We start from the raw sequence: 11,925 nt of genomic DNA, 5'->3' as shown, positions 1-11,925 counted from the left end.
TTCATTTTAAATAAATTCCTTAGGTAGAATAATAAGGGTGTGGCTTATGTCCAGTGAAAGTTTTCACTGGACACATTGGATTGAGGACACATGTCCACTCTTGGACACGTGTCCAAATCCTGCCGTATCCAGTGAAAATTTCTATTGGACACAAGCTCTGCCCGAATAATAATACATACGATGATAATGTTGTTGACCAACAACACTCAAGGCAATTCCAACATTGACGCCACGCTTCTTGATTCAGTTCTCATTGTTATTCTCTACCTCGTTCACTTTTTCAATTGTTCTATACTAGATTATCTGTTTGAGTATTCCGTGGTTTTGGGTAGTTTATTTGCTAAATACGATACAAATTATATAAAGTTTTTGGAAGATTTTATGATAAATTTGTAATTAAAAACTGAAGGCTAAAAGTTTTTGCCAAACAATTGGAAAAATTCATGCCATGCTGCATAGTCCTTATTGGCCTTTTGGTCAATAGAAACATCGTTAATAACAATATTACATTATGTATATAAAAGACTTAAGTTTTAGGTTAATTATGTAGATCTAGATTAAACATCCATCACACATATCATGCACAACAAAAAAGTAAATAACACAATGATATGACGACCTAAGAAAACTAATAAAACAACTTGTTTCAAGGTAAAAAACCTAGGGGGAACTATCACAAGAGAACAATCTATTATATAAAATTGAGATTTACAATCAAGATTAATACCAATTCGTAATAAATCTAACACAATTACCAAACTCAGTTTTGAACCCCTTAGACTTCTTTGATTTGGATCTGCTCTCACATGAATCTCCAGTTCATGTCTTGATTTTCAGTACGTTTGATAGTTAAAGCTCGACTGCAACTTTTACTCCACCAATACTAGCAATATAAGTATGATTTTCGATAAGCGCTTGATAGAGTTAGAAGGTACAAAACTTCATAGATCTCACAAGAATAACTCTTAGAGCATCTCCAATGAAGTGGCCAAAACCAAAATACTCTCCATAACTGAGCGTAAAACTAAAAAAAATGCTCCAACAATTTCTCTGTATCTTAAAAAGTTTTTTGCTTGTGAGCAGTACCTCTCCAAACATGATGGATCACTGTTCATTAGCAATATAATTTATTTATTTATTTTTGATGAATGGATAATTTTATTCAAAGAGAAAAAACCTACAAACCAACAAGGCACCCAACCTCCTTCCTGATAACCTTAACAAAACAGGAAGGGTTGTTACCAAAGTCAAAAAGAACCGAACATACTGTACATTTAGCAAGAGAGTGGGCGGCCTAATTGGCTTCTCTAAGGACCCACCTAAAAGACAAAAAAGGAAGATTGGAGGCCAGATACTAAACTTTGAATTTGAATGGCATTCTCAATAGTATTACAGCCCACCGAATATGACATTACTTTTTTCTCTTTCTTCTGGATTTTTTTCTCTTTGTTTCTTCTCACAAAACAAAGGAAAGGAGGCAGCAAAACATGTCTTGATTTTCAGTACGTTTGATAGTTAAAGCTTGACTGCAATTTTTACTCTAGTACTAGCAATATAAGTATGATTTTCGATAAGCGCTTGATAGAGTTAGAAAGTACAAAACTTCATAGATCTCACAAAAATAACTCTTAGAGCATATCCAATGATGTGGCCAAAACCAAAATACTCTATGTAACAAAGCGTATAACTAAAAACAATGCTCTAACAATTTCTCTGTATGTTAAAAAGTTTTTTTGCCTATGAGCAGTACCTCTCCAAACATGATGGATCACTAATCACTATTCATTAGCAATATAATTTATCTTCTTTTTTTTGTTGATGAATGGATAATTTTATTCAAAGAGTAAAAACTACAAACCAACAAGTCACCCAACCTCCTTCCTAATAACCTTAACAAAAAAGGAAGGGACCAAAGTGAAAAGAACCAAACATACTGTACATCAAACTCCATTTAGCAAGAGTGGGTGGCCTAATTGGCTTCTCTAGGGACCCACCTAAAAGACAAAAAAGAAAGATTGAAGGCCAGATACTTCAAACTTTGAATTTGAATGGCATTCTCAATAGTATTACAGCCCCACCGAATATGACATTACTTTTTTTCACTTTCTTCTGGATTTTTTTGTCTCTCTGTTTCTTCTCACAAAACAAAGGAAAGGAGGCAGCAAAACTAGTCCTCCTCTCAAGTGAATTTCCCAGACGACGGTGGCTTGCAATCGGAGTTCGCCTCAACCACAAGTAAGAACATCAGCTCAAGTACTCAAATTTGATTGCATGGCTTTTTCATCTTTAGATTTCATCATATGGGTTTTCCCATCATAATGTATTAGATTTCATCATGGGCCCATGGCCACCGATATTTGCATTTGTTGATTTTTGTATGAGTTGATGATTTGCTGCTTTTAAGATTTGCTCATGTTCCTGACATTTGTTGCTATCTGGGCTTCTAGGTCTGAGTTTTGGATTATGTTGAGTTTGTTTGAAGGGGAAGAATAAAGAAAGATTAAAAAATAATAAATAAAGATTAAAGTAATAATGAAGAAATAATATTTAAATAAAATAAAAAAATAAAAAGTATTATGTAAAGCCTATCTGAAAAAATAGGTAGTTATAATGTAAATGTAACTTCATTCTCCATAAGCTTCCCACAAATATCTCCCTCCCTTTTGACCGGCTACTCCCCATTCTTTACACTCAAACACAACCACACATCCCTCTACCTCTCTCTCCCGAATCTCTCCTCAGTCCTCCCTCACCCCCTCGTGAATCTCATCCTATTTCTCTTAAATTTCTCTCGTGGCCGACCCATGGAAGGCTCTTCTTTACACATTGGCCACCACCAAGAGTTCTAGAGGCTTCTTCCTACCCTTTAGGCGTGGCTAGTTCAATAGATGAGGAAAGAAAAAAAAATATAACTTCTCTCAATTCTTTCCATTAAAATATTTTGGTTTTGTTATTTGATGTTGTTTATGGTATATACAGATTCTTGTGCTCTAAAGACAAAACAATCTATAGCTCTTAAAAAGCAGATCGAGATCCCCAAGAGACTTCAAAATAACCTTGCTTCCTAATTTTCCTTAGTTTACCAAAGCTTTAATTTTTCTTAAGATAATTTTTAAATAAAAATGAATCTTTCTAACATAAAGCAACCTAAAAGAATATTTTTTGGTAGGTAAGATAAAATTTCATTAAAAAAACATTATTCCAAACTTAGAAACAATGTCTAGTTGTTCCTTCACAGAGTAACGTGGCTCGAGTTATGGTCCACAATCTTAGGGGCTGTTTGGTTTTAAAGAAGTCCTCAATCATCGCTTAATTTTCATCACTCATCACTGAAAATACTCCAACTTCTTAAGTTGGCATGTTTGGTACTTATTTCCAACTTCTGATAACTCCAAAATCCAAACTTTTTGTGGGACCCAATCATCACTTCTTGTGGTGTGAAATGATCATGTAAGTTCAACACATGAAGGAGCCGTTAGTGTGAATTCAAAAGTTGCGGCTGGTGGGTCCCTTAATGTGTGTGAGCCATTGGTGTGAAGTCAAAAGTTGCAGCTGCTGGGTCCCTCAATGTGTGTGTATTTACAAGAATGCCATCATAACTCAGTTTCTATAACTCAAAAACACCAAAAACTTGTTTTCAGTTTTGCTAGCTCATTACTAAAATATCAGAGAATTGAGTGATATAAACAAGAGTTGAAAACAAATCCAAACAGTCTTCTCTGTGTTGGTCCCACTATTTTTGAGTAATGAGTAATGAAAACAGAGTGATGGGTGATGAAAATACCAAAATCCAAACAGCCCCTTAACTTTCCGAAGACACTAGTCATAGTGAGAAAAGTAAGATTTGAGGTTATCCCTATTTGCATGATGTGGACGATTTGGAGAGACAAATATTCACACATTCAATAATATGATACAAAGTAGATATTCTTCTTCCTACCCTAGTTGTTATCATGTGCTAAAACATGTATAGTTTTAAGGTTAATCAAGTCTGAAAGTTTTTGACATAGTATTAAGATTATAGTAATTTTATTTTGGGATTGAAAATCTATCCTTAACAAATTTGAGTAAGCTGCATTACATGATTTTTAATAAATTATAGAAAAATCATTTTGAGCCAAATTTTTGGTGGTACATACTAAACGTATAAAGGCTTCTCCTTATTTAATCTCAAGCTTTTTAGGTAACACTAAGTGGACCAAACGAATTTTATAAAAAGGGCTGACTTGTTGCAAGTTATCTGAAAGTGTGATTAGGATGCTGAAACTTTAAGGAAATTACTCCAAGCTATTGTTGTGTGGTTTAGCTTGTATGTTCATATGTGCTTTCTTTGACAAGTGTCTTACTTTGGCTAATTTTATCATGGATTGGTAGCGACATACTTTGTATCATGTTGGTAAATGCACATTGTTTGCGGTAGGGAAATTAAAAGCTTTGGTTGCGTTATAGTCCTACAAGTTTCTTGTATGCTCGTTTGGTTGCCAGTTGGGTAGGGGTACTTGTCTTGGGATGGTCAAGCTAGGCTTTAGGACATTAGGTTTGATTTTTGAAGGAATCCTTTTCGATTTATGGAGACAAATTTGATAGTGTAATTTGTAATAAGCCTTGTTATTAATAGGCTTGATACTTGTGTTTTAGGTTCCAAGGTACTTAGTGATGGAACTAGTAACTTGATTGGTTGAATGCGGTGCCCAGTTGAGGTAAATTTGGGTTGGACTGCTGAGGTAAGTAGCTTTTTAATGAGATTTTTAAAAAATAACCACGTTGCATAAACTTTGTTTTTCGGTCAAACACATTTTAGAAAATTATTTATGGAACTATGTTTTCTTAAAAAGTATTATGTTGTGACCTTGTTATATATGATTATATATGAAAAGTGCATTATGTTTAATATTTCATATGGGAAATGCACGATTTTTTAATATGAAAGAGATAAGCATCTTTGATATAATTCTTGAGAATGGATTTTTTGGAAAATTTGAGAACCTTGTGAATATATAGGGTATTTCAAAGGTTTTTTGTGAAACTTCTTGAAATTAAACCGTGTTTTGATTTTATGTAAACTGTGAGGTTTTCATGTTTTTACCCTTGGGCTGTGACATGTGATTACTCGGTAACTACCCAACCAGATGTCGTAGTCTTTGTGATATTGGTATCTTGGCACCCCATCTTTGTGGCGGATTGATGTCTTTATGGCATAACTAATGTCTTTATGGCATAACTGAGGTCTTTGTGGCATACCTAACGTCTTTATGGCGACTTGTCATGGTTTTAAAAGGGTGTTTTGATAGCTCACAGTAAATAGTATGTAGTTTCATATTGAAATATTTTGAGAAAGCTTGGTGCTACATTCTTTTAATCATTCTTGTCATTTTATTAAGAAAAATGGTTTTGCATGATCCAAACGGAAATTCCTAAATTATGAAACGTTTTGTAAAATGCTCATTATCATAAGTTTCGCATTTCCCTCACCCCCATTAATTATGCTACTTAATTTATAGTTTATAGGCACTCTAACAAAATAGAGAACATAGAAAATGTCAGTCAGACCCTAAACGAATTCATATCAATATGGAAGTAGATTATATTTTGTATAACAATTAAATTTATCCCTTTTGTTTTTAGAAAGCAATAATCATGTGGAATAGTTCTCAATATTGATATCATGTTCAATCAACTCTGCAACTTATCCACTTATCCCAGAAAATTAGATAACGAATCTGTAAGCTAAAAATTTACATCACCACTGCGGGAGGGGAAAGTCCAAAGAGAGGGAATTATCAAGTGGAATCCACCCGAGGGCAACTGGGGCCAACTACTCATCAGATCAGGCCCAGTCCAGCCTGGAAAGTTCAGTTGGGGAAATCGAGGAGGACAACCCGCCCGAGGAGCGAATACTTCTTGGGAGACCATAAATAAACCACCAAGATCATAAGGTTGAATACCGCGGAAGTCAGTAGTGACATACAAGCAAGAGCAGGAAGAAGCTTTTAGATAAAGCACCTATCACCTCCACATTTAATACACTATACCAGCTCAGCCTACCGCATTAATAGCAGAATGACCCCTGAACAATACCTTCATAGCTTGCAGCCTACTTTATCTCCACCAGTAAAGCAATGATGAGACAAATATCCAATGAAAGATCAAAGACCAGCCAAGTGGAGGGCTGAGATGCAATCCAAACAATTATATATAGGAATGAAGGTCCTCCATCCAAAGGATCAAAAAACTTCCGAAGAGAGAGAGAGAGAGAGAGAGAGAGAGAGAGAGAGAGAGAGAGAGAGAGAGAGTAATCACTGTAAAACCGAGGACCGTATCTTTAAGCAATCATTGCTCCTCGATCAACCTGAGGAAGAACTTGATTAAGAATCTCTATTTCTTTGCGGTATTTCTTTGCTACAACTATTGTCCTTGCTAACCTTCTTCCTTTAAATTACTAAACCGTGGCTACTAGGGCTTAAAAGGTTGACCTTGACCATCCACCTCTACAAATTAGTTGTATTGGGCCTCTTTTCCAACCCAGCCCAATTCCAACCTTGGGCAAGGCCGCAAGTTCGCCCCTTACAACCACTATGAATTATTTTCTTTGATGAGTCAGTTAGTTTTTATTTGTTCTATTTTCATCATTTTCCTTATTTGTCTTATCGTTTTTGCGGGATAAAATTTGCTATATTACTAGTAATAATATGTTATTCTACCTTAAATTTGTTATATTCCTAGAAAAAATTTGTTTCTCCCTTAAATTTTTCTAGACCTGTCGACGTTATTAATTTGCTGTTATTCCAACAATAATACCCATGTTGACCAATTTCTTTCTTGTTGCAAAAAATTGCACTTGCTACACATACAGTCCCAAACGTGAGCACCTTAGCTGTAATCATCTCTCTCTCTCTCTCTGGAGTTTTGCTTCTCTTTCTTTTTAGTTGAGAGTTTCTAAAAAATAAAATGTAAACTCCTCAGTGGAGTTTCTTACAAATAAAATGCAAAACTTAGTAATGTTTTAAGAATTTTGAGAATGTTGAATGATTATCACGTTTAGTTGCAAATCACACAAGGGAAACAGATAAAAAATAAAGATATAAATTTCCACGTAATGCCCTCTTTGTGAGAATATGGATTCCCTTTAAAAAAATGTTGGTATCCACGTTCTCATACCTAGATAAAGTTACGGTTTTTATTAACTGACAATATTATAACTCTTATTACTTCTTTTAAAATTTATCCAGTTATGACTAATCTTCAATTTTCCTTGTGTTTCCTTGTAGATCACCCACTAATTCTACAACTTCAATCGAGCTGTACGTACGTCTCAGAATCAATAATGAAAGCCATGGTGAGAACTGAGAAGCTTGTACTCTTTGGGTTTTTGATAATAATACTAGGTTTGGTTAAAACTATAAACATTAATATTTAATTACTTTTCTCTTTGCAGGGTGTGTTTGCTTTGATGCTAATTTTTGGGGTATTTTCTGCTGATTTGCCTTTCTCAAGTGCCCAAACGATTTTCAACGTGTTAGATTATGGTGCTAAGGCAGATGGGAAAACAGATGATTCCAATGTACATTTTATTAATTTCCTTGTGAATTTTAGTTTCTTTTCTCCCTCTCTTTCTAATAAATATAAAGCCTAGCTGGTATATATAAATTGCTAAAAATTATGTACTACGTACAGGCATTTTCGGCAGCATGGAAGGCTGCATGTAGCGCAGCAACTCAAAATCCTACAGTTGTGGTGCCAAGTAGCAAGGATTTTTTGGTTTATCCTCTTACTTTTCATGGTCCATGCAAATCTAGCAACATTTCATTTCAGGTAACGAGAAATATGTATAGTGAAGAATATATTACTTTACGATAAAATTTAGATTCAATTATTAGATGCATGTTCTTTAATTAAATTTAAATGCTAAGTTGTATTGACCAATAATATATGTAATGTTATCTTTTTTTTTTATTTTAAATCAAATTTTATACAACTGGGTGTTTAAATTCAATTGAATAATCTAAAATATTGTACTTAATTTTTCTCATTTCTTTATATATATTCTATAAAAATGTTTATATATATTCTATTAAACAAAAAAGAAAATAATATAAATGATTGAAATTTGTACAGTTAATAGGAACAATTAACGCGCCATCCTCACCAAGTGTATGGACGGGGCGTAACGCAAAAAGGTGGCTAATATTTCATGGTGTGACCGGACTCCTAATCACAGGCAGCGGCACCTTTAACGGCCATGGCTCGGAATGGTGGGACCTGTCTTGTGCTCATCACCCTAATACGGTACGGAATATACGGATACAAATCCTATATATATATATACATACACACACACGTGCTTTGCAATTAGGTTTTTATTTTTATTTTTTATTTTATCTTGAATTTAGTTAAATAATGTTTAAAAATAAAATTGAAATAGTATCCTAATTTGTAGAATCTTTTTTTAAGCAAGAATTGATAAAAGTTTGAAGTCTAAAACTTAAGAATTTTTTTTAAAATAGAAAATTACTCTTTTAACCAATTTGTGTTTTTAAGTTTAAAATTATTTAACTAAAAAATAAGAGCATTTTAGAGAGTTTAAGAATGATAAAGCCCAAACAGAGAATCCTGTTATTAATAGTATATATATATATATATATATATATATATATATATAATGATTAGTATTAATATTAACCATCTTTAAATTAAAGTTCAATCATAATTAATCTTTGTACTTTCTCCAAAAAAATAATTAATCTTTATAATTCACTCTCCCACATCTTTTTTTTTTTTTTCAATGTCTAACTCTTTCTTCTTCTTTTTTCTTCCCCAGATGGGATGCGCTACAGTAATACCAATGGTAAGTATCAGTATAAGGTTAATTTTATTTTTGTACTATATGCATTGGTATTTTTTTATTTATAAATATGATAAAATTCAAATCTATAACCTCTGCTTTATGTTGATTACTCTTTGTCATATATGGCATTTTTATGATTAATTAAATAAGTGCATTTTCTTAAAATTTTTTTTACTATATATAATATCTATCTGTACGGTGTATTGCAGGCATTGAATATCATACATTGCAAGCGAAGTACTATTAGCGACATTTACACCATTGACAGTGCCAAATTCCATGTAGTGGTAAATCAGAGTAGTGATATTTTGGTTCAGAATATGCATATAACTGCTCCAGAAAGTAGCCCTAACACTGACGGCATTCACATTGAACTCTCAAAAAATGTCTTTGTCAACAACTCTGTCATAGCTACAGGTAAGAAATTTTAGTCACTTTTGTTCAATCAAACTAATTAATACGCAATCAAGTATAAAAGATTTATAAAATGACATGACAATGGATATATAAACCGACTCAACGTTGCATTATCAACAGGTGACGACTGTGTTTCCATTGGAGAATTGTCATCTAATATTACCGTATCATATGTTACATGTGGACCAGGTCATGGAGTAAGGTGGGTCATCTATCTACTACATTTCTTTCCAAGCTAGAAATCCTTTATTTCTTCAACGCAATCCTCTTTTGATTTTGAAAAAAAATATTTATCATATACTGCTTTGTCTGCACATTCACCCCACGCTCTGTCGGAGAAAATATGCTAATAATTAGGATTTAAAAAATAAAGTGAAAAAAGCAGTTCCACATCAAGGACTTATATATTTTTTACATTTAATTAGATAAGATAATTATTCAAATTTAGAATAAAAAAGGGTCCAAGATTTGTTGTTGAAAGTGAAACTTCTTGGCTACTATAAAACAAAAGGCTAGCTAGAATGCAATTTCTGAACTTCGTGTTGGTTACCATATTAATTTATCACCTTAGGCATGTACATTTGTAACAAGTGATTAATTTTTTATATTTATGTTTGTTTCAAAACAGCGTTGGAAGCTTAGGCAAGTATGGAAATTCTGTCAAAGTCGAAAACATTCATGTGGAGAAGGTTAATTTCAAGGGAACAACAAATGGAGTTCGGATCAAGACATGGCAGGTAGGAAATCTAGACCAATTCTTCTTGTTTTTGTTTTTAGAGAAATAATTATAGTGTTCTATTATTTATATCTAATACTTTTACAATATTTGTAAAAAGATTGGACTAGGTTACGTTCGAAAGATTTCATTCGAGCACATCACCTTAGAATCAGTAGAAAACCCAATATATATCGATCAATATTACTGCGATATTAATGGTACAAGAGGTAACTGTGAACCAAAGGTAAATCATACAAAACTCTGTTATATTTAGAAAGAATAGTAGTTAATTTCTTGTAAGATATATGTGATGCAAATTAATTAAATTTAACTTTTCTAACTACAGTCAACTGGAGTTCACATAAGCGAAGTGACCTATGATGACATAGTTGGAACATCAAGCTCAAATGCAGCAATTTACCTCAATTGCAGTCAATCTGTTGCTTGCACTGGAATAAATTTGAGCAACATAAAGATTAAATCAGATAAATCTGGACAGCAAATCATCTCTGAGTGTACTAATGCCCATGGCACCAATTCTGGAGTTGTTCAACCTAAGTCCTGTCTACAATCTTGACAGATTTGGGACATCATTCACGGCACTCTGAAATTTTCTCATATATATGTGCCGAAAATGTCAAGAAAAAGTAGCAGAGAAGCAAAATTGTAAGTTAGTGACTATCATTTTTTCACTGTGTGTTGGGCCAGATTCAGTACCACTGGTTAGAAAACAGTGAACTGCCACTACAAAATTTTGCCAATAAAACCTAGTGAAGAAATTGAGAGTAGTGTGGTATTTGTTACTGAATGGGTGTGCAACTCGCAGTGTAAATGGAGGACTCTTTTGTGTTTTGTCTTTTACTACTGCTTCCGCACGTGGAGATATCTAGCTTTTCTATTTTTGTTTTGGTCGTGTACGCGTGCGAGACTACGCATTTCATGGACCAACGCTTCTATACGAGTTAAATGGGCCAATTGGATCGGTCTCGTCTCTCTCTCTCTCTCTCTCTATCTCTCTCTCTCTCTCTCTCTCTCTCTCTCTCTCTCTCTCTCTCTCTCTCTCTCTCTCTCTCTCTCTCTCTCTCTATATATATATATATATGTGTGTGTGTGTGTGTGAGAGAGAGAGAGAGAGAGAGGATGGCAACAAGTGTAACGGGGTCAGATCAGGGGTGTCTCAATCCCTTTTTGGGATGGGCAAAATTTGCATGAGGCAAGAGTAAGGTTGGTCAAGAGCGAGGTAAATTGAAGGCATTTTGTCATTCTTAATGAGATGGTTTTAGTATTAATGAGATTAAAATGAAAGTAAACAAAGAGAAGTTATAAGAATATCAAAAGAAAGAGAAAAAGTAAGTATGGTTGTTCATGAGTTGATTAGAGTCAATTGAAAAGTAAACTTATCACTTGATCTAACTGTTTCAAATAGAGGTAGAGTGGGGTGAGCAAAGCCTATCATTGTCTCATTACTTTTTCAAGGTAGAGAAAAGTCAAGTAGGACAAAGTAAGATAGGAGGGAAAGTTTTTACTATCCCCTAAACCCACATAATTTGCATAATACTTCTTTTTATTTTTTTATTCACTAAGACTATGGAAGACTTATGGGGGTCTATGAATTATAGAATGAGAACTAGGGAAGTTGCTACCACAAGGAGGACAAATTGCAATTTCCCAAATAATAATAATAATAATAAACAATATTGTATATGTACAAATTAATTTGTAGCTGAGTATAACTTGTTTATGCATCCAAACACCTATATTAAGTGAGAAGAATGTATCTCATGAGATCATTTTACAGCATGCGAAACCCATGCATACTATAGGAGACCACCCTCTCACAAAACCATTTCTTAATACTTTTTCAGCGTGTAAAATAGTTAGCTTGTACAACTAGGACAAATATTGACCCAAGTGGTCGATTCTTTGTATTGGGCCTAGAGTTTAA

The 11,925-nt window shown here is 33.7% G+C and overlaps 1 protein-coding gene across 3 annotated transcripts; it reads left to right on the top strand.

The window, feature by feature from the left end:
* Positions 1-2,079: 2,079 nt before the first annotated feature.
* On the top strand, positions 2,080-10,974 carry LOC142622354 (polygalacturonase-like). Of its 3 annotated transcripts, none has more exons than XM_075795805.1 (12): positions 2,094-2,235; positions 4,639-4,700; positions 7,269-7,336; positions 7,436-7,561; positions 7,675-7,812; positions 8,116-8,286; positions 8,819-8,845; positions 9,055-9,262; positions 9,383-9,464; positions 9,891-9,999; positions 10,099-10,224; positions 10,327-10,974. In XM_075795805.1, the coding sequence occupies exons 3-12, from the start codon at positions 7,325-7,327 to the stop codon at positions 10,555-10,557; spliced, it is 1,230 nt and encodes a 409-aa protein (XP_075651920.1). In that variant the 5' UTR covers positions 2,094-2,235; positions 4,639-4,700; positions 7,269-7,324; the 3' UTR covers positions 10,558-10,974. The 3 variants fall into 3 exon arrangements, with proteins under 3 accessions (XP_075651918.1, XP_075651920.1, XP_075651919.1); XM_075795804.1 differs by having other exon boundaries at positions 2,113-2,235; positions 4,639-4,724; XM_075795803.1 differs by lacking the exon at positions 4,639-4,700 and having other exon boundaries at positions 2,080-2,235.
* Positions 10,975-11,925: the final 951 nt, after the last annotated feature.

Source organism: Castanea sativa, chromosome 1 (assembly GCF_040712315.1).
Source record: "Castanea sativa cultivar Marrone di Chiusa Pesio chromosome 1, ASM4071231v1".
Lineage (NCBI taxonomy): Eukaryota > Viridiplantae > Streptophyta > Magnoliopsida > Fagales > Fagaceae > Castanea > Castanea sativa.
The sequence above is the reverse complement of the archived record's forward strand: the minus strand, read 5'-3'. Positions and strand labels throughout refer to the sequence as shown.

Bases quoted from the DNA above. Each gene is read 5' to 3' on its own strand.
- LOC142622354 (XM_075795803.1), top strand. The intron at 8,287-8,818 runs GTACGGAATATA...TTTCTTCCCCAG, and splicing joins GTGCTCATCACCCTAATACG to ATGGGATGCGCTACAGTAAT. The intron at 9,263-9,382 runs GTAAGAAATTTT...CATTATCAACAG, and splicing joins CAACTCTGTCATAGCTACAG to GTGACGACTGTGTTTCCATT.